Raw genomic sequence first — 27,571 nt, forward strand, 5'->3', positions numbered from 1 at the left:
TACATTAGAGTGTACTCGAACCTTCATCGATCTTGTTAAAGGGGCATTAGCTACGACTTAAGACTAAAAATAAAAATAAATCATTTATTAAAACGATATATATTTAAAAATACCGTATTAGCTATTCGCTGTCATTTTGTTTCATTTATATCAAACGAGCTGAGCTAAATACATCACAAACGGTATTATTGGCTGGCAATTCAATAATTTAATTTCAGAGACATACATACATGACTGTCTCTATTTTACCTCATTTGAATCCATCAACATGATACTAATGGTTACACAGTGTGTAATTGTCCTAATACGAGAATTTATCGGGTCAATAAAATTCATATCGGGTGAGGCGAAGCCAAACCCGATATGAATTTTATTGACCCGATAAATTCAGTATTTTAATTTAGGACAATTGAACACTACATGTAACGAATTTATCCTGATTTTGTTATATAACATATAATTATATTTCAATTCAATATAAGGACAATATCAACCAAATATATTTTAGATATTTAATCTAAAACTGTGAAAAATTAAAATATAAGGACTATGAAGCAACCTATTTTTTATTTTATTTTTAATAGGTCAATGGTATAAGGGAGATAATCTCAATTGACGTAATAAATAAGGGAGATACTTCCTATTGATTTACTTTTTGGTAATCATGAGTGAACACGCCGGTAAACATATGCGTAGGCCTTGGTCAAATAAAAGTTTTTATCCTTATTTAGAGTAATTTTCGCAATTTGATTGGCTGATATTGTCCTAATAAATTTCAGTACATTTTTTTATTATGTCAATAGGAATTATCTCCCTTATTTATTACGATTTTTATATTTATGATTAATAATTACATATCCATAGTATTTACGCAGATGCCCGGGATCAACGTACCATTATTTTAGCAATTGTGATCACTAAAATATCAACATCCGGTTGGCAAATTATTGTATTTTGGTTTTGCAGAACGGACTCCTGATTTCAGTAATTTATGCCTTGTAAAGGTTTGCACTTAAGTGTATGTATTGCATATATCTGCTAATATATTTGTTTAATGCCTAATGATGTTATGATAGAAAAATGTCCTAAAACACATGGAATATCTGAATGAATATTTCAGCGATCTTTACCGATCGATTATTGTACAAATCATTACAAGGAAAAATAATAACTGTATACATGTAATTAAATATATGTATAGACAATACATTCAGTGAAATAAGGAAAGATATGAAATGAGCATTATGTACATATGTGTATAGGTAGAGGCAGGGGTGTCCTGCTTTCTATTGTATAAAGCACCTTAAATTTTTAGTAGATTTTAGTTGTGTACAGTAAATCTTATAAACAAATATTGATAGGGCCTAGATATTTTTACCTTTTAATTGCGTAAATTATTTTATCTGTCCTTAAATATTTTAGATTTTCATCCGTGTACAGTGAATCTAAATTTTTTTAGTTATTTGGGGAAAATTTTTAATGTATAAGTTTTAATTAACTCTTGTCTGGATAATATCCGTTGAGGAGGTGTTCCATTTGATTGATGTTGGGTAATATTGTCCGGCTATCTTGATATATATTGCGGACTGCAACAACCTATTCTTGCAGTGTTGGATCTGCTGTTCTTTTCCCTTTCATCTTGGATTGACCTGTTGGTTGAGGTAGGTACGAAATGTCTGGCCGTTCGTGTAAGGCAAAGCTAAGGCAGTAGTCTTGATCAGGTTGGGAACAAACCCCCTGTATGGTGATTATACCTGTATAGAGGAATAATCCTTCTATAGAGGACTGGATTTAAATCAAAATAGGGCAGTAGGACATTTTCTACTTATTATGGCAGTAACCTGGAACAGTTGATGCACCAATTCATGTACTTAATTTAATATGCACATGCCCAGTTTGCTGCTTATCTGACTAAATATACAATCTATTGTTCACCATGATTGAAACCTGTGATGATCAGGTAAATTCCACTCACTTATGCCTCACTGAACAGAATTTCTATTGTTAGATTTAACATGAAATTTAAAGGTCAACTATTCCTTTTGTTGTTGATCAGGTGTTCAGATAGGTATACAATAGATTGCAAGTTTTGTCACTTTAGCAGAAAACTGGTCACCCCAATTTGTAGCAAAGTGCATATGTTGATGCAAATAATGCTAGAGATTATAGCCAATATAACTAGAAAATGCCATTCTGCCCTAATTTGCTTTAAATCCAGAGTAAACAAAAATACTCCTCTATAGAGGGATAATTTTATCCCTCTAAAGAAGGATTATCCCTCTATACAGGTATAATCACCATACAGGGGGTTTGTTCCCAACCTGTTGATGTGGCATGGATGTTTGCGCAGTATTCAATTGTGTGCGAAGTAGGTCGGGGCCATCAATGTCAAAACCCTCTGTGAAGTCTATCCTACAATGCTTACTTCTAGGTTTGCACGGCATATAGAAGTATAGTCTGTGGGATGGCCCGAGCTTGTCTGGCAAAACAGCCTTTGGACATCAGAGTAATCTTGAACTAATAGAAGTAATGGCAATGGCATGCCTTCTGGGAGTTTTATGGACTAGTGACAATGTCTTCTTGATGTTGACTACCTCTGGTTCTCCACAATATTTGGTTGGTGTAAGTGGTTTACTAATAACTGTATCCCTAGCTTGCGTCTGACAGATGTTATCTACATTGTATGTTTGTACTGGTGGCTGTTACAGGAGAAGCAGTGGAAGCATCCACTGGGTGAAATGCTCAGCATTTTGTCTCCTTGTAGATGGAGGCTTGTGTTTCTTTTGAAGGGCCGGCTTATAGGGATCATTTAGTGGCTGGTCATTAGCCTCGATCAAGGTGACTTAAAATCATATAATGTTCACATGTTTGAGGTGTCAAGATGGACAATTTCAATTCAGGGACAAACGGAAAAAATTAGTCTGTAATTTCAATGACCACTCATATTGTTTATCTCATATTCTGAAAATAGGTGCAAGTCATTAAGGTGCCAAACAACTTGCAAGCCTGAAAAACAACAGATATGGATAGCAACAAAAATATACAATCTTTGAAGACAACCATAGGCTTATTTTCATTTTGTTCATTTGTATACATGTATATACTGAGCCAAAAAAGTTTAGCAACACATTGGTTCAATTTTGTTTGTTGTTTCTGCCAAAAAAATTGATTTCAACACCATTGATATAATCCTAAGGTCTACCTGTAATTTTAAACAGTCATACTTTTTCTGGGTGATTGATTTCAACACAAAAATGTTAGAAAAAATTGCATGGGGTTCAACCAGGCCTGCCTGAAATTGACCGTCAGAAAGCTCTTGGAATGGTTGATGCAGAAATCAGTATTGCAGACATCGCAGCTCAATTTAATGTGCATATGTCAACAGTTTAGAGGCAAACAAACAGATATCAACAAATTGCAACTGCACAGGATATGTCGGGATCTGGTATACCCCAAAAACCTATCGTCAAGGGAGGAGCGCTACCTTAGCTTTACATCAACACAAGACAAGTTTATTCTGGCCACAAAAGTTGTGCATTGACTAAGGACAGCTACTGAAGTGCTTGCCAATCCTTCATTGATGCACATGTGACATGGAGCATGGACAGGAAATTGATTTTGAATAACACTATACTCAATTCCACATTTTGACCCTACTGCTCTCCACACAGAAAACAACTCTAGTGAATTCGAGTGATAAACATGAATGTCATAATTCCATTTTATTATTGTATTATAAATTGTTATGATTTTGTAATTAAATAAAATTTTATAATTTTGTTGCAAACTTTTTTGGCTCAGTATATAAATTCATGACAGTTGCCAACTGCCTCAGTGTATGGCAGCTTGTCTCAGTTTGCTTTTCTCAAGTGTTGATGGTTGTTCTTTGTTCCCCATAAAAAAAATAAGAATTACAATTTAGTGTTTACTGCTTCACCATTTGGCAAGTGATATTAAGTAGTAAGAGTAAAGACTGATCTACTGTGAAAAATATGCCCAAATAGCATTAATAGTGTGACATGTCTTCCTTCAGACTGTTGTCTTGTGAATTACAACCATAAAAATACAACTTAACATGTCAATGTAGAAGTACAAATCAGGGTTAATTTTCATATCACATTTAAAAATATGATTCGCATGTTTACATTTTTTTTCTAAAACATTTACTCACTTTTGGATATATGTAGTTTAGAATTTGAGATATATTTTTGGGGTTTGTGTTCTTAATGACTTACCTAAGTTTGCAACATTTTATTTTGCTTGAACAGAGGCGGATTTAGAGGGTTTCTCAGCCCCCCCCCCCTTTTGTTGGAAAAATTTGGTTGATTATATAGGAAATCAATGAAGTATGACTTGAGCAGGCCCCTCTTCGGCAGTCAGTTGGACCCCTTATGAAAATTTCTGGATCCGCCACTGTTTAATGTACAAAAATAATTAAGGAGTAAGTTAAAAAGACCAAAACTCAATTCACACACCCTTGATTTACTCTTAGATTGCTTAGTTTCATATTGTATGTTGATAAATAAAAGCAACAGTAGTATACCAGTGTTTAAAGTCATATGAAACGAGTGACTGGTGAAAAATAATGTTTATCCAATTCTTGAACCAATGCATGTATATACATGTACATTTATCATAAACTTAATAGTCTTCTGTTTAAGATTTTATAATTTTTAACGCAAACATATCTTATAATCGTCAATTTTTTTTCTCTCTGTCTGATATGAAGTAAAAATATGGCAACGACTTAATTGTCGTGATTTGATGCCGTAGTATACCATGTTTACCGATTGTCACCTTATAACAATCAATAAAGAAGCATGGATATTGAGCATGTGTATAACATGTACAATCAGATAATAGTTTAATTTAATGACAGATCCACGCGTATGCGATCACTGGATTTTTACGCTAAGGTCACTTGCATATAAGGAAAATATGTCGGCGAATTGCTTCCTGGAAGTAAGCAATTAAAAAAAAGCAAACTTCTTTTAAATGTAGACAAATTAACATGCTGATAACAGTTAACACAGTGGATTGAAAACATTTAACAGTTTAGATTTATCTCAGATAACAGTAAAAAAAACACCTTATGAAAGGTCAAAACAGGTAAACATCATAAAAAGGTATTGCCCCCGACCACCCCCCCCCCCCCCCCCCCCCCATTAACGTTAATCATGATATTCTTTTTTAGTTTAAGAATATTATGATCATTAAATTGATTTCAATTAAATGTATGCACATTTAAATTCCTTTCTTTAAATATATTATTCTGTTAATCACTGACCCTGCCAAATAAAGTTGTTGTTATGTTATGAATGAAAAAGAACAGATAATTGATGAAATCAACGTCAACCAATCAGGTCGAAATTTCAAGAAATGCGGAACAACTTGTGCCAGAGACAAGTCAGACCAATTGTTATTATAGATTTGCTTAGGGTCTCATAAAATTTTAGACTAACACATTAATTATTTTTTTAATTATATCTGGGCCTTTAAACTTTTTCCTTTATGGCTCATTTTAAAGAAAACATAAATCTTTCAAGCAGTGTAAAGCCCAAGATTTTTTTACCAACTGTTTTATAATCACAGGTCATTTTATTCCAAATTTGGTTTGGAGTAGGGTGAAGGTTTGGGTCATTTACATTTACTACATGTATAGGCAGGTCAATAACACCTAACTTTTGGTCCCTGTAGTAGTAAACATTTGTGTCTCATAACTTTTGTACTGTAGAACCTATTCTCAGTGTTCCTTCCAGGGAAGCAAGTCAATTCATACTATTACTCGTACTACGTCAACTTGTACCACTAAAAGTAAACTGGTACCAGGCCAACGTTACGTTAACTACCAACTAGAACAACTGCAATCATTGCGAATTTGTACCACTGTAGACTCACCATTAAAAATATACATTGATGTATGCATTGCTATTGAAAACCTCGATAAAATATTAACTAATTTGCCTTAATAATCAATTCACTAAATAAACATAAATGTACAATATACGAATGTTACATGTTTGTTCTTTCAAATCTTAAAAAAAAATTGAAGCAACACTGCCACAGTTTTTAAAAATTATGTTTGCCATGGTTTTTGGTTAACTGCCTACAGTGCTTACAGTGCTTTGATTGTTTATGTAATTTGGTCTGAATCAGATACTTAAAGAAAATGTCAACTTTGGTTGTGTTCATTGACCTTTGATTCCACTTAATACAGGAGTCATTTTTAATGTTCAGTTTTTGTGGTTTGGAATAAATCTCAGATACAAATGTACTATAAACAATAGGGCAACTGTATTTAGTGACAGGTATGATTGTTAGATTATTTATCTGTATAATTATTAAATAAATAGAAATTCTCGGACTTTGACCTTATTTTCATGTTTCATTAGTCGATTTCAGTAAAAACCTTAATCTTAAAAAAAGGAAAACAAACACTTTACAAATTTAATGCATCTGAAATGAACTGTTGTTTCTTGGGTGTGTTAAGTTGTTAAAACAATCAAAATTTGAGTCTAAACTGCTTTGGTAGAAAAAATTTAAAAAATATATAGGTTAAGTAGTTTAGACATTTGTTCATCTTAAATTGGTTTATAGTTTAGATAAACAAATCCACTTGATCGAAATCTGAATGAATTGTGCACCTGCATGTGTCACATAATACATAACACATATTGTATAATTTGTGTAACTAATATATAGTTAGGTTCAGCTGAATAAATGTTTTGGTGTGATGGTTAGGAACATATTGCATGAGTACACAATAAAATAACACAAATACAGAACTTCAAAGAAAATTCAAAACGGAGAGTCCCTTTAAAATGTCAAAATCAAAAGCTCAAACACATTTAACTATGGTTACTCAGCTTGTAGGAGTTATAAGATTTGGATATATATGCGTATTCAGTTCTCTGTTAGGCACTTAATTAGTTAAAGTTGATGTGATAAGGTTGCTGATTGAATGAATAGAAACGTATCTATCTGAAAATACCAGTTATCAGATTTATATTTTTCCTCACTATAGTCAAAGATGCATTAGATATTTGGCAAGTCTATTAATTTTTCAATGAAACAGCGTTAACATGTCCAAAAAATATATACTTGTAATAGGGTATGTATATTTGCTTTCAAAATGTATGAAAAAGGTTTGTTAATCGAAGTCTCAGCTGCTCGTTTCTACCACAAAAAGGGTCGGATAGTTCAAGAAGATTCGGGTTTATGGATTACGGCCTATACTAGTAAATTATTTTTAGTCTGAAGCGGTCATTTTGATCTGGACATCATCTGAAAAGTCTGAGCAATAAATTAATAAGCCATTTGCAGTGTTGCAGTTAATTTTTCCTTCTCCACTGCGGTAAATTTAGTACTGTTCACAAAGTCATTTTTGGTCAATTCAGTTTTACGTAGTAGTGGTAGATAATTCAGTAAATTGTTGATGTGTATTGGTATATAACAACTACTGAACAGTCTGAACATGAACTGAACAGTCAGAACATGGACTGAACATGGACTGAACAGTCTGAACATGGACTGAACAGTCTGAACATGGACTGAAGTCTAACATGGACTGAACAGTCTGAACATGGACTGAACAAATCTTTATTGACTGCTACGGCACTGTCCACTGCAAGGGATAATATAAAAAAAGATGTGGTATGATTGCCAATGAGACAACTGTCCACACGAGACCAAAAATGACACAGAAATTAACAACTGAATACTAATTATAATAAGACTGAAAATTAACTAAATGACGTAAATGTTTATTTTTCAATCTTTTAAGTAGCTGTTCAGCTCTAAGTTAATATTGTTTCAGATCAAAATTGAAACTAATGATGTCGAAGTCTGCACATACGTAAAATTTGTTCTACACAGAAAGAAAAAAGCAAAAAGTAAAATCACAAAAATAATGAAATCCGAGGAAAATTCAAAACTATTAATGGAAACATGCTCCAACCAAATGATACGCCATTTCCTAGCTATTAGATTGTGTGGGAACAGTGATGTTTCTAAGTTTTTTTTTGTGCGTCTTTTTTATGTTCATGATTTTACTTTGACCAGTTTCAAATTACTATTTTGATAATTAAAAAATCAATTGAAACATATCTGCTTGACCATGTTCAATATATTTATCAACTTATTTTGAATGTGGTCTTATTTCGATAATAAAATGAATAAACAAACTGTTTTGATTATAAATATATATGCTAATTAAGGTATTGATGTAAATTCTGGAAATTGGAACTTTCAATTTTTAAGTGTGACGGTCATATATGGTTGTCTTATCTTGTTTATAAACTTTTGATAATCGTATTGTATACAAAAAGGCATTTAGACTCGAATGTAGATGATATGGCAATCTAGCATACTAACAAAATAAGAAAGTATTTGAAATATCTAAATTCATTTCTTAAATCATTAAATGTAAATTAATAACAGGTTTTTATGTAATATTTGTTAAATTTGGTATTTTGGCACAATACCTATAATCCTTTTTTTTTGTTTGTATTCAGGTGTTACCATGTTTTACTGATTGGTGATTGGTTGGTGTTTGAATCGCAGTATTATTACACAATTTGTATCTACGTTGACTATTGAACATCATTGGAAGGTAAGCAGTGATTTGCATTTGATAGCTTTTATTGTTTTGCTTTAATTTTGGTTGAGAATACTTTATTTTTAACTTCTTTGTTTCATTTTCTTTTCATTTGTTGCATGTGTAATTGATATGTGCTTGCGTGATATTATAATTTCAGTATATTTTAGTTTCCCCAATAAAAAGTTTGTAATTTCAGAATAAGATATATCTTTTTTTTTAATTAAATTGCCCCAACATGTTTTGTAAGTATAATAGAATAGACAAAGATTTATCGTTGGCAGTATTACCTTACTTTAATAAACAAATCACTGCATAATGTTCTTATAGTAATTAATACGAGACCATTGTTGAAAATTTTATGTTTTATTGCATGGTCTTTAATGTACTAATATTGACATATTTTCCAGTCTTAATACACGGTACATGAACCTGCACTATATACATCCAATATATCTTTTATTTCAAACAATACAGATTAATACACTGCGCTCTGATTTAAATAAATACAATACAAACTACTTGACTTTATTATTAAAAACTAATTTGTTTATTTTACGAACGTGTTTTTGTCATTCCGATGGTAGCACACTTTGTGGCTATTCTTTCTTGTAGATGTTTACTTTCAATCGTGAAGCAGACTTCGTGCAGGTGTTTTTAATGATGACTGAAAAGGGGTAGAAATACCCTTTAACGTCGGTGTCCGATGACGTCATTTAATAAACGAATTATACCGTGTTTGGTGAGTATCTAATAAATAAAAGGTGTTTAAGAAAATTTACAATTGACAGTAGGACCGTTTGGAATATAGTTTTATGTACTTAATTTACCATTGTAGCAGCAACAGGGTATTGGATATCTAATCTTCAAGTTTATTGATACGATAAATCAGAGTTGTATTTCCAATAAAAAAAAAAGTGTGTCATTATGGTTGTTTTAATTGCTAAGCATAATTTACAACAAAAATCTTTAAAGTAATCTGAATTGCCAACTGCAAATAAAAGGAAATATAATCTCAACTATGAACAATTAAACGGATACAGTATTGCAAGTCAACACCTCTGTATGCGAAAATATCTGTCCCTTTTAAACCAGCATTCCATTGTTTTTTCTGTAGAAGTCCAAATTTCAGGAATTATGAACATTATTGTTTGTGAATTTGTTTGGTTTCTTCAGTTCAAGAGTATGTCACGTTACTAGAGTAATTCTGAGTTAATTGTTTCGTCTATTCGCATTGCATTATTATTGAGCGCAGATTCGTAAAATAACCAAGATAGTAGGGATCAAATACTTATTACTTCAAATACTACAGAATTTTAAAATATTATAATATCCCTGATTTTGCAAGTTACAGAGAGAAAATCAAACATAATAGATATAGGGAGATGTGGTGTGAGTGCCAATGAGACAACTGTCCATCCAAATAACAATTTATAAAAGTAAACCATTATAGGTCAATGTACGGCCTTCATCACGGAGCCTTGGCTCACACCGAAAACAAGATATAAAGGGCCCAAAGTTACTAGTGTAAAACCATTCAAACGGTCTAATAAGCATATATATATATATATATATATATATATATATATATATATATATATATATATATATATATAGAACAGGAGCAATGGGTCTCCCCATTGAGAACAGGTCTCACAAACGCGTCTTTTGTACAGTGGATATTCGTCATTTCTAGGATTTTTAATCTAGCGGCGAAGTCGAATGGTCCTTTAGGTTTGCACTCCGTCTGTCAGTCTGGCGAATCAGTTTTTCCATTTTTTTATCATGCTTAGATATATTTATTTGATATTTGGTTTATTGTTTTACTTTGACATGTTACAGATTAAGTTCAAATTTTGTTCCGGTCTGATGATTATGTGCAGAGTTATGGTCCTTCAAATAATCAGTTTTCCACACTTTTTTCAGCATGTTTGAAGATATTGATTTGGTAATTTGTATATAGTTGCAACATGACTTATTACAGATCAAGTTCGAATGTTATTCCAATACAATAAATTTTTAATCGGAAGGGGACCATGTAATACTCTCAGAATGCTTGTTACTTTTAAGCTAAGTACTTATAACTGCTTATGTGTTATATTGAGAATGATTGTTTATGTCGTGCTTATAATTGCTGAATGTTGTTGTTTGCTTTTTTATATAATAAAGACACTACTAATATATTAATTATATATTTTAGTAGATACAGTCAAATAAAAAAGATATGTCTCTGCTTTATTTTTTACAGAGAACGAAGTATGAAAAGACCCATTTGTGGTACCCAATTTGCTAAATGGTGATTTTACTAATATTAAAATATATTCATAATATTATGTAAAATTAACGGAAGGAAAAATAAGAGGACAGCAAGGGCTAATCACAAATTAGTAGACAAATCAGACAAAAAGAAAACCAGTGTCCACAAAACATTACAAATTAAATAAAGATCTGAGAAACACATATTCTAGCAAAAATGTCAAGTGATATATAGTGGCTATGACAGAAAGCAATTCAATGTCAACTTAGACAAATCTATTTCTCAACGGTCAGCAGTCATGCCATATCTCTTTGTTGATTAACTTTTGTAGAAACAAGTAAGCATATGCGAATGCGTTTGGGTTTATGCAGTTAATCTGTTTATTAATTAATTTGCATGTATGTTTTACAAAGATAAATGTCACCATCTAGTAAAATGTATCCTCGATACACATCTACATAATATTTGTACATTAATCAATGATTTCTTCGATTTTATCTCCATGTGTATCTACGTAACTAGTGTATAAACAATATATGACAAAGGTAAATTCACCTTGTAAGTATCTTATTTAAATAGGCTGGTAATTATGTAGATACTGTACTGAGTATATTAAGTAATGTATGATATATCATACGTTTTTAAAGGCATGAAAGGACTATTGTTTTATCTTTAAAAACTTCATCGTGTGGTAAGTCTTTGAGTGCATTTAAATATGATTAAAATAAACTTATGGATTCATTACTATTGATAATATCAAAGTTCAATGAAAGCATCAATGGAAACCATGTTATTGATGAAAGTTAAAACGATGTGTTTTTCTTAGAAATCCAATATTCTTTAGCAGATTGTAATTTAAAATATATAAATCTATAATTAAGCTGCATGCTCGAACTTGATAATAATGATTCACATATATGTTTCAGGAAATGGATTGTGTGTATGTGTCTGATTTTCTTTCTCTTCCTCTTCTTCAATTGTTATATTGCATTTAAAATTGTGATTATGATATAACGGATGTGACAGTATAATAGCTAGCTAACATTTTTATCGTATTAGGGCATTCCTATTTTATTTTAGCAAAACACACTTCTTGTATAAATATCTTTTTAGAAGATGATTGTGTCTGCATGTCGTTATTTCTTAACCTACCTATACGAGTTAAACTTTTGTGCATTTTCAAAATTTGTATTATTAACTATATAATAAAAAAAAGTAAAATCATAAAAATACTGGACTCAAAGGAAAATTCAAAACGGAAAGCTCAAAATCATGACTGATGGAATAAAGGATATATTCATGTAAAGCATTTATAATACACATACATGCTTTATGATAGACGTAAAGTGAAGCAGACACGCATTATTTTGTTTTGCAAAGTCGAAAATACATTGAGTTCAAGGTTTAGTTTGACCCAAAGTCGTGCATGCTACTTTTTTTCAAATATATGATACCGACTTATAAATAATAGTACCTGTAGCTTTGTTTGGCATGTTTATCATCGCTTTTTGTGAAATTTCGTTGCCTATTTAAATACCATGAAGCGCTAAAAGTGCTTGACCTTTTTTATCATCAGGGTAAATAATCCATGTTCTCGAAACAAGGCGAAAATGGAAAAAGATAAAGAACAGACGGTTTATATCATAAATCAAGGCGATGGAATGGACTCTGTACAAGTTTGGCAGGCCTATGCCATGTGTGCACTGAGCATCATGTTAATGCTGGCAATCAGATCAGTTGTGACAAAGTTTGGTAAACCGAAAACTTTAAAAGATGGTGTGTCCTTTTGGAAATGGAGAAATATTCTTATTTCCTGGATCCATGCTGTCATTGTTGGTACATGGGACTTTTTATGGCAAGTATTAATCTTCATATAAAAATTCGTGCTAAGCTATATTAACCCTGGAAAATTCAAGTGAAATGCTTTTTTCATAATTTGTAACTGATAGAATTGGAATATTTTATATATTCTTTGAAGTCGCAGTTTTTTTTATATTTTATGTAACCTAGCACCTAATTAGATATTTTAGACACATACAATCACATTATACTTACTGTTTGAATGAAATTCAGGGTTCCGTTCAAAGTTAGAGCATTTCGTATACGGTTATATTTACCTTTAAAAAATCGTCTCATTGTGTGCTTTGAATTTTGATATAAATAGCTTACAAGATATTAAAAGTACTTGTTACTTCGCTTTAAACCGCATTTGATTTAGTCTTTTTATTAGTGGTCATTGGCTTTCAACTAGCTATCAGTAACTGCTAGTATTCTCACATCTTTACTTTGTATTTTTTTTGTTGTGTGATGTATAGGTACACTAACACGCCCGGTAGGTGTTTTCGTTGCCTGTTTTCTGCTTTGTATCGATCTGATGAGTTAATCCCTTTCAACTGATTTTCATACGATCGGCGTCGTCCTCGTCCGAAGACATTTGGATTCCAGAAAATAACTTCAGTAAAGGTGTATGGATCTTTATCAAATTGTACCACAAGCTTCTATACCACAAAGGAAGGTTGGTTTGATTTTAGAGGTAATAAGTTTTCCTCTTAAAGTGAGTTAAGTAGATACTATATTTGCAATATCAAAATCAACTATGTTTGATTCATGTAATGAGTGTAAGGCATTGTAAGCTGTGCATTGACGTCTGACAGTGTCCATCTGACCTTGATGTCATTTCTATGTTCATTGATAATGTGAAGTCTTTGTAATGCTACTATTTTATCTTAAGGACTATCAACCATGGTGAATAAAGCAGGCGGGACATTTCAACGTGTGTACTCTTGTAACGATTTTATATCCAAGTAGTAACTGACCTTGGTATCCTATCTTTGTGTTAAGCCAGGTCAATTTTAAACATATTGTGTAATAATTGGTTATATTTTGTTCAAGGACTCCGGAATTTGTTTAGCAACTCTATTGGATACAAGCTTATTCATTCACAGAATTATGATAGATCAGTTCCAATAATTCATTGTTTTGCTGTTTTAGAAACTATAGGAAAAGTAAAATCACAAAAAATATCGAACTCAGGAAAATTCAAAACGGAAAGTCTCTAATCAAATGCCAAAACCGAAAGCTCAAAACACACCAAATACATTAAACGAATGGATAACAACTGTCATATTCCTGACTTGGTACAGACATTTCTTATGTAGAAAACGGTGGATTGGACCTGGTTTATAACATTCAGTATTTATTTTTATTTTTGTTTCATATTTTGTGTTTTCTTTACAGACAATATTTATTATTATTACTATTCGTTTTCTTTCTCATTTGTTGAAAAGGTTAGATCGGTATGTTTGGTTAGAATAAGTTTACCATGTGTTTTCTTTCTTATACGGAACCACTGTTATATGTCGTTTCATGTCTATTGTACGAAATTGCATGAATTGCATTACGATAAAACGACAATGAAAGGACGTTATATTGATTATCTATTATTTATGTTTTCTATACCATTTGAATGACTAATTGATAAATGTAAAGAATTAATTAAATTACATTGAAATTGGTTCTTTTTTTGTGTGTGTGCATAAAACCACCGGTCTATAGGAATATGATATAAGTGGACAAAATCAATCGTAGCTTTTCCCAACATTGTTATGCCATATTTACATGTCTATGTTTTTTTTTGTGTTTAAGTATGTTATGGTTTTTTTCTTTGCAGTTTATGGTGGTATCCTGATCTCTTCCAGGATCCAGTGTTTTATATTAACAACGTTATGTACCTGATGGTACCCTTTTCTATCGGTATTTATTCTTTTTCCTTAAGTTTATAAATAATATTGAACGTCACATTATTTTAAAAACTTATTTATTTTCACAGGCACTGGTCTCCAAAAAAAAATCTAATATAATATAACACAAAGGTATATAGGATTTTGTTAAAAGACAAGTGTTTGTGGTTATTTTGTAATATTTTGTACTACAGTACTGTTGAAATTACACTCAAAATGTACGTGTTAAAATTCTTCGGGGTTCGAGCTTTAGAAATGACCGAGTTTTTATTGGAACATTTTATCAAATAGTTTTTTATTGTTGTTTGCTTAAGGTCCAGTTAAAATATTACACACATAATCAAGACACTAACAGATTTACAAGAAATCAAATAGCATGAAAAAGGTAGAATCGGGAAAGTGTGTCGAATGGTAAATATCAACTGTTACTGAATTTTGAGTGGGACAGAAATTTGCCATAAAGCAGGAAATATATAATATGTGAACACATAATTATTTAGTATGCACAGAGCGTGGAATTGTTTCTTTATGAGGCAATGAATTTAACATTCGAATTTCGATTGACTATACTGTGTTTTTATATGCATATTTCCTGCACAATGAAACAGACAATTAGAGATACTTGGTTCAATTTCCATACCCCATGATTTCCTCGGATCCTTTTGATGAAGCAATTTTCTCTATCAAAAGTTAATCTGTATCCAGGAAGTCTTGATGAAACAAGAATAACAGGCTCCAGTTTTTGAAATCGTTTAACAATTTTTGAATGTTTTTAATTTTTTTGGAGAAAAAACACGAAATTGCTACCAAACGAGTCCTTCTTTTTAATAATTTTATGCTGATATTTAACATACATAAAGAAGTTCTTCTTAATATACTTGTCACGTGATAATATAATACAATAGTAAGTTTTCTATAAATAGTAAAATTACAAAAATGCGGAAATCTGAGGAGAACCAAAACGGAAAGTCCCTAATCAAATGGCAAAATCAAATGGCAAAATCAAAAGCCAAAACACATCAAACGAATGGATAACAACTGTCATATTCCTGACTTCGTACAGGCGTTTTCTTATTAAGAAATTCGTAGATTAAAACTGGTCTTATCTTACTTCAATTGTATGACAGTCCCATAAAAATCCATTATATTGACAACGATATGTGAACAAAACAAATGCACATAATAGGTAAACATGTCAAAATAGGGGTACAACAGTCAACATTGTGTTATAATCTTAATCAATATAAAAACAAACAAATATTAACAAAGAAACAAAACATACCATATAGGCAAAACACTTAAGCACAAAATGAAAGACCATAAAAAAAAATTACCATAGCACAATGACGGGATGTACAAATACCGAGCCACGTCAAATGGAAATCATAAAAAAACTCTAATCAGTAAAATAATACTAGTATTCAAAAGGACATACATATAATAAAGATTACTGTAAGACATTATTTAGATGATAAACCATGTCAGTTACCAGAATCTATACTTCAAAACCATCGTCTATTATTTGTGAAGTTGATATAAAATTTATTAACAAGGTTTTGGTATCTTCGATTGAATTTTTTTTTAGAAAAAGGACGAGACTCTAAAACATCTGATATTAGTGGTGAATGAACAAGATATTTAAGAAATTTATGTACATGTATTTATCTAATCTTTATGTCTGAATTGTTGTAATTTTAAAGTACCTTTTAATAAATGTAAGCTGTTCAGTCGATTTAGGTTTTTAGCTCACCTGGCCCGAAGGGCCAAGTGAGCTTTTCCCATCACTTTGCGTCCGGCGTCCGTCGTCGTCGTCGTCGTCCGTCGTCTGTCGTCCGTCGTCGTTAACTTTTACAAAAATCTTCTCCTCTGAAACTACTGGGCCAAATTGAACCAAACTTGGCCACAATCATCATTGGGGTATCTAGTTTAAAAAATGTGTGGCGTGACCCGGTCAACCAACCAAGATGGCCGCCACGGCTAAAAATAGAACATAGGGGTAAAATGCAGTTTTTGGCTTATAACTCAAAAACCAAAGCATTTAGAGGAAATCTGACATGGGGTAAATATGTTTATCAGGTCAAGATCTATCTGCCCTGAAATTTTCAGATGAATCGGTCAACCCGTTGTTGGGTTGCTGCCCCTGAATTGGTCATTTTGAGGAAATTTTGCTGTTTTTGGTTATTATCTTGAATATTATTATAGATAGAGATAAACTGTAAACAGCAATAATGTTCGGCAAAGTTAGATTTACAAATAAGTCAACATGACCGAAATGGTCAGTTGACCCCTTTAGGAGTTATTGCCCTTTATAGTCAATTTTTAACCATTTTTCATAAATATAAGTAATCTTTTACAAAAATCTTCTCCTCTGAAACTACTGGGCCAAATTAATCCAAACTTGGCCACAATTATCTTTGGGGTATCTAGTTTAAAAAATGTGTGGCGTGACCCGGTCAACCAATCAAGATGGCCGCCACGGCTAAAAATAGAACATAGGGGTAAAATGCAGTTTTTGGCTTACAACTCAAAAACCAAAGCATTTAGAGCAAATCTGGTGTGGGGTAAAAATGTTTTATCAGGTCAAGATCTATCTGCCCTGAAATTTTCAGATGAATCGGTCAACCTGTTGTTGGGTTGCTGCCCCTGAATTGGTAATTTTGAGGAAATTTTTGCCGTTTTTGGTTATTATCTTGAATATTATTATAGATAGAGATAAACTGTAAACAGGAATAATGTTCAGCAAAGTTAGATTTACAAATAAGTCAACATGACCAAAATGGTCAGTTGACCCCTTAAGGAGTTATTGCCTTTTATAGTCAATTTTTAACCATTTTTCATAAATCTAAGTAATCTTTTACAAAAATCTTCTCCTCTGAAACTAATGGGCCAAATTAATCCAAAGTTGGCCACAATTATCTTTGGGGTATCTAGTTTAAAAAATGTGTGGCGTGACCTGGTCAACCAACCAAGATGGCCGCCACGGCTAAAAATAGAACATAGGGGTAAAATGCAGTTTATGGCTTATAACTCAAAAACCAAAACATTTAGAGGAACTCTGACATGGAGTAAAAATGTTTGTCAGGTCAAGATCTATCTGCCCTGAAATTTTCAGATGAATCGGTCAACCTGTTGTTGGGTTGCTGCCCCTGAATTGGTAATTTTGAGGAAATTTTGCTGTTTTTGGTTATTATCTTGAATATTATTATAGATAGAGATCAACTGTAAACAGCAATAATGTTCATCAAAGTAAGATTTACAAATAAGTCAACATGACCGAAATGGTCAGTTGACCCCTTTAGGAGTTATTGCCCTTTATAGTCAATTTTTAATTATTTTTCGTAAATCTTAGTTATCTTTTACAAAAATCTTCTCCTCTGAAACTACTGGGCCAAATTAATTCAAACCTGGCCACAGTCATCTTTGAGGTACCTTGTTTGAAAAATGTGTCCGATGACCTGGCCATCCAACCAAGATGGCCACCACGGCTAAAAATAGAACAGGGGTAAAATGTAGTTTTTTGCCTATAACTCTGAAACCCAAATCATTTAGAGGAAATCTGACAAGGAGTTAAATTGTTAATTAAGTCAATATATATCTGCCCTGAAATATTCAAATGAATAGGACAACTGGTTATTGGGTTGCTGCCCTCCAATTGGTAATTTTTAAAGAAATTTTGCTGTTTTTGGTTATTATCTTGAATACTATTATAGATAGCGATAAACTGTAAACAGCGATAATGTTCATCAAAGTAAGATCTACAAATAAGTCCACATGACCTAAATGGTCAATTGACCCCTTAAGGAGTTATTGCCCTTTATAGTCAATTTTTAACAATTTTCATTAATTTGGTAAATTTATGTAAATTTTTACCAAATATTTTTCTCTGTTACTAATGGGCAAAGTTCATTATAGATATAATTGTAAGAAGCAAGAATGTTCAGTAAAGTAAGAACTTCAAACACATCACCATCACCAAAATACAATTTTGTCATGAATCCATTTGTGTTCTTTGTTTAATATGCACATAGACCAAGGTGAGCGACACAGGCTCTTTAGAGCCTCTAGTTTCTGAATAAACTCTTAAGACTTTCAGACTTGCATACTTCAATACAGTCATTACCTATAATTTTATTATATATTTCAGGCTATTTTCTTTATGATCTTTATGATATGATGACAAATGAACAAAAACTCATTGACTGGGAAATTGTACTACACCATGTACTTGTAAGTTGAAACAAAATATTATTAACTTTTTAGTGAACGCGTGCACATTACTATACAAGCAACACTCAACCACCTAAAGGTTTTTGGACAATATAACTTCTACTTGTGATTTCCGCAGTGTGCCGAAAATTTTAGAAGATATGCAGCGATACTTTCATACATACAACCTTTGGGTAGTTAGCTGCAATCACGTGGTACACATACCTTTAAAACACTGTCAAAACGAGCAGTTTATTCTATTATTTTGTTAATTTCACTGAAGTCATATACAATACACGATGGTGTTCACTGATTTGACTCCGATTGATTCTCTTATTTGATTTATAACACGTATTTTCAAATTATAAAGAGTCTAAAATAAACAATATACGAAGCACGGAATATATCATATGTATCAACATTTTATTTGTATTTTGGGCGACGCAATTTAGGTCAACATCGAGGTGACCTCCGACTGTCAACGGTCATCTAATCCGATATAAACATAAACATCAATAAATAGTGATAAAATTAACGGTACCAATTTTCTTGCACCAGATGCGCATTTCGACAATACATGTCTCTTTAGTGATCACTGGGGTAAAGCTGATGACCGTAACTGCATTCACGGTCATCCCAAGATGTCGGATAAAAAATTAGGTCAGTTTCTGTATTGTTTGTTAAGGTGGTACCTAACACTACAGGGAGATAACTCTGTAAAATCAGCTAAACGTTTTAATGACGTTGTGTTGTAAAGGGAATATTAAGCTTCTCAATGATCAAAATTGTTGTTTGTCAAACTGCTATATAACCAATGTAATTTTTCTGACAAAACGGTTGGTTCAAAATTTTTGAAATTTTTATATACTTGTTTTAGGGTCAAAGTAAATACTTTGTCAAAATTTTATGAAAATTAAACGAGCCAAATTAATTTTAGTGAAAGTGTTGGGTACCACCTTAAAGTGTTTCTATATCATTTTCTTTATAAAGCATACATTGATACGATGTAAATTTTTAAAGATTCACACCGAAATCACTAGTTACTAGCGATAATGTGCGTGAAACGGGATATTCGATTTGAAAAAATCGCTAAGATGACCGTAAATTATAATCAAAATATTTTCAAGATGACCGTAACATATAACAAGGATGACCGTGATTGGTAAACAGATGACCGTAACTTGTAAAGGATGACCGTAATTTGTAAAGGTTGACTGTAATTTGAAACCAGATGCTCCGCAGGGCGCAGCTTTATACGACCGCAGAGGTTGAACCCTGAATGGTTGGGGCAAGTATGGACACAACATTCAAGCTGGATACAGCTCTAAATTTGGATTGTGATTAAATAGTTGACACAGCATAGGTTTCTGACACAGAATGAATGTGGTCTAATGAACTTAAAATTTTTTTTTGCCTTTGAGCAATTCACTATGCTGTTGAATATTAATCCTCTCAAAAAAATGTTTGAAGAAATTTTCTTTTTATTTATGAAATCTGAAATGAGAAAAATTTAACCCCCCCCCCCTTTTTTTTCACATCCCCCTTTCCCTTTTTCCAAAACCGATCTCAATTCAAATTTCTAATGGAGTTTGCAAGAATAACTACTCATTTAAATACATCATAAAATATTAAAATGTAAAATAAAGTGCTTGTTATCACTGAATGGTAAAGATTGTTTTAATTTATCAGTTGGTAGTAAAAGTGAATATACATTGTATATTGTATAAAACAATGATTTAAGTTGATTCAACTACTATTCTGGACAAAGAAAGATAACTCCAATTGAAAATTTCTTGCTATTGCACAATATTGTGCAATTAGATATTTCTTGCTATTGCGCAATACTGTGCAATTGAAAATATTTGCTGTTGCACAATACTGTGCAATTGAAGATTTCTTGCTATTGCGCAATACTGAGCAATTGAAAATTTCTTGCTATTGCACAATACTGTGCAATTGAAGATTTCTTGCTAATGCTGAATACTGTGCAATTGAAAATTTTTTGCTTTTGCACAATACTTAATATAATAATTTTGGATCCTGATTTGAACCAACTTGAAAACTGGGCCCATAAACAAAAATCTAAGTACATGTTTAGATTCAGCATATCAAAAAAGCCCAAGAATTCAATTTTTGTTAAAATCAAATTTAGTTTAATTTTGGACCCTTTGGACTTTAATGTAGACCAATTTGAAAACTGGACCAAAAATTAAGAATCTACATACACAGTTAGATTTTGCATATCAAAGAACCCCAATTATTCAATTTTTGATGAAATCAAACAAAATTTAATTTTGGACCCCGATTTGGACCAACTTGAAAACTGGGCCAATAATCAAAAATCTAAGTACATTTTTAGATTCAACATATTAAAGAACCCCAAGGATTCAATTTTTGTTAAAATCAAACGAAGTTTAATTTTGGACCCTTTGGACCTTAATGTAGACCAATTTGAAAACGGGACCAAAAATTAAGAATCTACATACACAGTTAGATTTAGCATATCAAAGAACCCCAATTATTCAATTTTTGATGAAATCAAACAAAGTTCAATTTTGGACCCTTTGGGCCCTTATTCCCTAAACTGTTGGGACCAAAACTCCCAAAATCAAACCCAACCTTCCTTTTATGGTCATAAACCTTGTGTTTAAATTTCATAGATTTCTATTTACTTATACTTAAGTTATGGTGCGAAAACCAAGAATAATGCTTATTTGGGCCCCTTTTTGGCCCCTAATTCCTAAATTGTTGGGACCTCAACTCCCAAAATCAATCCCAACCTTCCTTTTGTGGTCATAAACCTTGTGTTTAAATTTCACTGATTTTTATTTACTTATACTAAAGTTATTGTGCGAAAACCAAGAATAATGCTTATTTGGGCCCTTTTTTGGCCCCTAATTCCTAAACTGTTGGAACCATAACTCCCAAAATCAATCCCAACCTTCCTTTTGTGGTCATAAACCTTGTGTCAAAATTTCATAGATTTCTATTCACTTAAACTAAAGTTATAGTGAGAAAACCAAGAAAATGCTTATTTGGGCCTTTTTTGGCCCCTAATTCCTAAAATGTTGGGACCAAAACTCCCAAAATCAATCCCAAGCTTCCTTTTGTGGTCATATACCTTGTGTCAAAATTTAATCGATTTCTATTCACTTTTACTAAAGTTAGAGTGCAAAAACTAAAAGTATTCGGACGACGACGACGACGCAAGACGACGACGCAGACGACGACGCCAACGTGATAGCAATATACGACGAAAAATTAAAATTTTTGCGGTCGTATAAAAAGAATGACTGTAACTTTTAAAGGTTGACCGTCAATTCTAAGAAATATCCGTATTTGTAGTCATAGTGTTTGTTGAGTTTGTCTCAATAGGGGCTTGGTTAGCTGATACAGATATGTTTCATAAATTTCTTTTTAACTATTTGCCATATTTTGGGTTCATGACAATGATAGTAAATTGCATATGTCTCGTAAACAATGAAATATTTGTTAAAACGATGTAGAAATTTTAATAAAAATTGACAGCGGTACAACGAAATGTTGAAGAAACAAGGATGTATCCCCAGTACACGGGTGTCTCATCGACACTATCATTGTCTATGTTCAATGGACCGTGAAAATGGGATAACACTGTCATATATCATAGGGAAAATGTGTACTAAGTTTTAAGTTGATTGGACTTCCATGTTATTAAAAACTTCCTCGACCAAAAACTTTAACCTGAAACTGGACAGACGAACGGACGAAGGGACGCACAGACGGACGAACAGACGGACGCACAGAACAGAAAACATTGGTATATCTGATATCTATCGTAGGTGGGACATAAAAAGGTGTATTTAATATATGTCATTAAAAGGAATCCCAGAAATAAAAAAAAATCTTTTGACTTGTAGTTTGAGGCTGTGCACCGCATTTTTTAAATTTTACTTGTAAGGTGTCATGTTATTGCTTTTTTGTTGCATGTTTTCCCCAATTGTTCATGTGCATGTCTTGTGGCAAATTCATTTTAAAAATTAAGCCCTCTACTTTAAAAAAAAATATACATATGGTGAACTATGTATTTGAAGCACGTCTTATTTTCATCTACCTATACGCTCATATAAATACGTTTATACTTACACGATTAATTGTTTGATACAAAAAAGTCTTTATATAAATACGGATATTATTTGTTAGAATTGACGGTCATCCTTTTACAAATTACGGTCATCATTTACAAATTACGGTCATCTTAAAACCAATTACGGTCACCCTTGTTATGAATCACTGATTCTGTTACGGTCATCTCGATTGTGATTTACGGTCATCTGAGCGATTTTTTCAAATCGAAATTCCTGTTTCATGCACATTTCTCGGTAGTAATTAGTAATTTCCGTGTGAATCTTTTATAAATTTACATCGTATCAATGTATGTTTTGTTAAGAAAATGATATAGAACACTTAAACAGGCAATACAGATACTGACCTAATTTTTCATCCGACATCTTGGGATGACCGTGAATGCAGTTACGGTCATCAGCTTTACCCAAGTGAGTAATGCTCGTGGCCAAAATATTTGAAATCCAAAGCTTATATAAAAGATGAAGAGCTATAATCCAAAAGGTCCAAAAAGTATAGCCAAATCCGTGAAAGGAATCAGAGCTTTGCATGAGGGAGATACATTCTTTAATTTATTATAATTTCTATCATTTTGTAACAGCAAATTTTATTAACACTAAAAATCCGTATGTTCATGCCAAGTACCGAAGTACTGGCTACTGGGCTGGTGATACCCTCGGGGACTAATAGTTCACCAGCAGAGGCATCGACCAAGTGGTAGTAATAAAATTAACGGTACCAATTTTCTTTCACCAGATGCGCATTTCGACAATACATGTCTCTTCAGTGATGCTCGTGGCCAAAATACTTGAAATCCAAAGCTTATATAGTGAATTGTTCTAGGTCTGTTTGATTTTAAACATATGTTAATAATTGTTTTGCCTCTATGAGAATGAGATTTTGTAGAAAAAAATCAGTTAACCAAATGAATTGCCCTTGTTTTACTTCAAAATGATGACATTCTTTTCTTAGAAATGCTGAACCCGCTTATTTTCTGCGCAACCCATCTCCAGTTCAGGTGTTTAATTGAAATTCACATAAATGCGAATTTCATGTGGTTGAATTATTCTGTTGCAAGTTTCTTTGCTTATTTTGACAAAATTTAACCAAACTGGCTGTTAAAATCTAATTGCTCCCTTAGTGTGTGTGCGGGTATACTTTATGTTTTAGTATTGAAGAAATACTAAATGGGGAATCATAACATGCATGGTCAATTTAATTCCATTACCATATAAACCACATATAATACTGCACTTATACTTAAGCATCTTTTCTGACTATGATTAATTTATGTTTGAATTCAATGTTAGTAGAAAGAAATGTTTATTTTTTTTTTATCTTTTTCAGCTTAGTACCGTGATGATCTATTCATGGACTAACAAGTTGTGTATTGCTTACAGTGTAATACTACTTACGTCGGAAATAAACAGTATATTCCTTCATCTACGAAAACTTCTACAGTTCACAAAGGTTAACTTCAATTCCTGGCTCTATCAGTTAGTAGCAATGCTGAACTTGTTTACGTTTATAACTTGTCGTCTGTTCCCTCAAAGTCGTCTGATGTTTGGTTTCTACACAGATGGACATCGTATCTCAAAAAGCTACTTTATTCTCTTATTGTTAACTTATCCAATCGGGTTTGTTATAAATATAGTTTTATTTTGGAGAATACTTAAATCAGATGTGTTGAGACGATTGAAAGGTAATGATAAACTACTGAATAAGATGGAGTAGAAATTACTACATAAGGTAATAAAACTTTCTAGTCGCAGTGTGATTTTGTAATAATAATAGTAAACATTACCAACAAGGTCAATATTTACCCATTGAGGAAAGTATGGTAATTTGCATTTAGATATATACATAACATGATTTTTTTTGTTTGATTTATGATGGATTGTTTAATTTGTATATGCCCGTTTACGGGACGTATTATGGTATACCGTTGTCCGTGCGTCCGTCCGTCGTCAACTTGTCGAACAGTAACTCAAAAACGCTTTAACTAACCAATTTGAATGTTTATATCTATTGAGGTGAGCTCCCTTTCATTTTTTATAAATTTTAGATTTGACGTTTCTGAGTTCTTGGGTTTTTCATAACAAAAAGGGGGGTTTTCGTTTTTGGACAATAATTCATAAATGATTTGAGTAGTTTTCCTTCAGCTTTGGTAAATTTTTATATCTATTGACTTGAGCTTCCTTGTTTTCATTTTTATAAATTTCGGATTTTATGTTTCTTACTTATGGAGTTTTTATTCATTAAAATATGATTTTCCAGATCAGGACACTTTGGTGAATTGTTTATATCTATTGATGTAAGCTCCCTATTGATTTTCATAAATTTCGAATATGACGTCGAGATATTATTGAATTTTATTCTTGAAAATGTGACGGGCGTATCATGCGATCATAGCGTAGCTGTTTATAATTGTTTATGTTTTGCTTACGAATATATATGTGTGTAATATATTCGTACCCTGGTCAGTATTTTGAAACGGTATACAATGGTTTTGGATTTCGGGACTCGGAATTGAAACATTAATAAAGAAAAAATATATGAAACTTATAAAATAATTGAAAACAATAGACATTCGTTTGAGACCAATGCACATTTCAGTAAACCTTCAATCTTAAAACAAGTTTATATACTATTAACAATCATTTAATTGCATTCCTAACTTCATCATGGTTATACAGTTATACTTAACTCTAAACAATTACAGTTTAGACAGGAATGGCTAAATAACTACTTAATATGAATTGAGGATAACATAAAAGAGGGACGAAAGATACCAAAGGGACAGTCAAACTCATAAACTGTTGTGAGGTATGCTGAGATCGACAACGAACCTAATTTCAATTACTTCTTATTTGGGAGTTCATCCAAACATTTTGAATTCAAAGAGAAATTGTCCAATTTTCTGACATACGTCACTTTTAGGTTGTTTAAGATGTAGCATCTTCGCTAGCCAAGGATAACAATCCACTACCCTCCTCTTCACCCTTGGCAGATTAAGCAAACATTTGGGATAACAATGTTGTGCCATCTGTCGGTTGATTAAAGCCACTCCGAATACATTATTCTTTGCCAACGGAAACACTTGAACACTCTTCAGTGTGGAGGTGTAAACTATGGTAGCGTCTAGTTTACAAACTTTGTGAAGCAGGAAATAAATATATATATACGTTGACGTTTCAACATTTGTGCAAGAAACATACACAGGAACTTCTATTAGTTGTTTAAAAATATTTAATTCTCACTTAATATTGTCGTATGTTTTGAGGGTAAAGACTTGTTGCACAATCAGCACGTGGTAATCATTTTTACCTTGTTTTTTTAAAGACGCTTTTTATTGGATGCAACTAGTTACTACTGCAGCCTATGAAAATCATTACCCCGTGGATCCTAAATTCTCTTTTATCGCCATGGGCGGAGAGGAGGGGTGGATCGTTACCCTTGGCTTGCAAAGATGAAGATGTCATTTCATCGAATGAGAAGTGTTTTGTGATAACTGATGTTAGTCACTGTTAGTCATCTAACGACCGCCGGCCTAATGGCGAAAACAATTCAGCATCTGGACTTCGTCATAAAACTAAACAATTAGTGCTCAAAACACAACATCCAGTATTTTCATTGGTTGGTTTCTGAGTCGTAGTACGATAATCGTGCTTAGAAGTTTTATAACCGTTGATGCTGGAATATCATGCTGAATGTATGACATCCAATTAAGAATTGAATGCTTCTTTTTGTAAATTTATTTGGGGTGTAAAAGCTTTGACCGTAGTAAAAATGTGCACAAAGTCAACACTTTTACAACCCTTCAAAATTACTAAAGAAGCATTAAATACTTACTGTTTGTCTTTTTCATTTTTGGCCATGGCATTGTCAGTTTATTTTCGATTTATGAGTTTGACTGTGCCTCTGGTATCTTTCGACCCTCTTTTATAATTACATTCTATCAAGTTTTTCTTTATTTAAGAATTGAATGCTTCTTTTTGTAACTTCATTGGGGTGTAAAAGCGTTGACCGAAGTACATTTTGTATGAAGCGCAGAAGCGCTTTATTCTAAAGATGTACGCACGGTCAACGCTTTAACAACCCTATGAAGTTACAAAAAAAAGCATTCAATACTTATAATTACATTTTTTGGCTAGGATCATAAAAACACGATTTTTATAAAGTTTTTTTATTTAATTTACCTTTTTTGTGGGACCTCGTGTCAGCATGAATGATACATTTTATTGTGTAATGCAATCGATTAAGAAATATCGCGATACTGCAGTGTAGCAAATCAGAATAACGTTTTATAATAAAACATACATCTAATGTAATTATTTAACTGTACCTGTGTAGTTTATTGTGGAAGTTCGTGTCATCGTGAATGTTGCATTTCAGATTGACTCGAGAATGCTGTTAGCCAATCAAAATAACGTATTCTAATGAACCATACATGTTATGTATTATTGTCAATTAATCGCAATTGTTCTTGTATTCTGTCAATGTGTAAACAAGCAGATATTATTTTAAATTGAATTACTTACTTTGTAATTTCTGTAAAATAATACGGACGACATTTCTTATAATCTGGTGTATGTATTTTCAAGTTGTTGGTCGTCCTTTGAACAACAATTGCCTACATCCTTTTTATTTGAACTTTCGGTGGATGGT

At 32.3% G+C, this 27,571-nt stretch overlaps 1 protein-coding gene across 5 annotated transcripts; it reads left to right on the forward strand.

Moving 5' to 3' along the window:
* Positions 1–916: 916 nt before the first annotated feature.
* LOC139512543 (TLC domain-containing protein 2-like) lies at positions 917–25,805 on the forward strand. Of its 5 annotated transcripts, none has more exons than XM_071300230.1 (6): positions 928–1,018; positions 8,514–8,611; positions 12,430–12,708; positions 14,524–14,606; positions 18,738–18,820; positions 24,251–25,805. In XM_071300230.1, exons 3-6 carry the CDS (start codon positions 12,464–12,466, stop codon positions 24,635–24,637), a joined length of 798 nt encoding a protein of 265 aa, XP_071156331.1. In that variant the 5' UTR covers positions 928–1,018; positions 8,514–8,611; positions 12,430–12,463; the 3' UTR covers positions 24,638–25,805. The 5 variants fall into 5 exon arrangements, 3 of the variants coding, with proteins under 3 accessions (XP_071156331.1, XP_071156329.1, XP_071156330.1); XM_071300228.1 differs by lacking the exon at positions 928–1,018 and adding an exon at positions 6,191–6,308 and having other exon boundaries at positions 24,251–25,455; XM_071300229.1 differs by lacking the exons at positions 928–1,018; positions 8,514–8,611 and adding an exon at positions 11,407–11,544 and having other exon boundaries at positions 24,251–25,464.
* Positions 25,806–27,571: the final 1,766 nt, after the last annotated feature.

The sequence above is a fragment of the Mytilus edulis genome, chromosome 2 (genome assembly GCF_963676685.1).
Source record: "Mytilus edulis chromosome 2, xbMytEdul2.2, whole genome shotgun sequence".
Taxonomy (NCBI): domain Eukaryota; kingdom Metazoa; phylum Mollusca; class Bivalvia; order Mytilida; family Mytilidae; genus Mytilus; species Mytilus edulis.

Bases quoted from the DNA above. Each gene is read 5' to 3' on its own strand.
- LOC139512543 (XM_071300230.1), top strand. From the start codon at position 12,464: ATGGAAAAAGATAAAGAACAGACGGTTTATATCATAAATCAAGGCGAT. The intron at 12,709-14,523 runs GCAAGTATTAAT...TTTTCTTTGCAG, and splicing joins GGTACATGGGACTTTTTATG to TTTATGGTGGTATCCTGATC. The intron at 18,821-24,250 runs GTAAGTTGAAAC...TATCTTTTTCAG, and splicing joins TTGTACTACACCATGTACTT to CTTAGTACCGTGATGATCTA.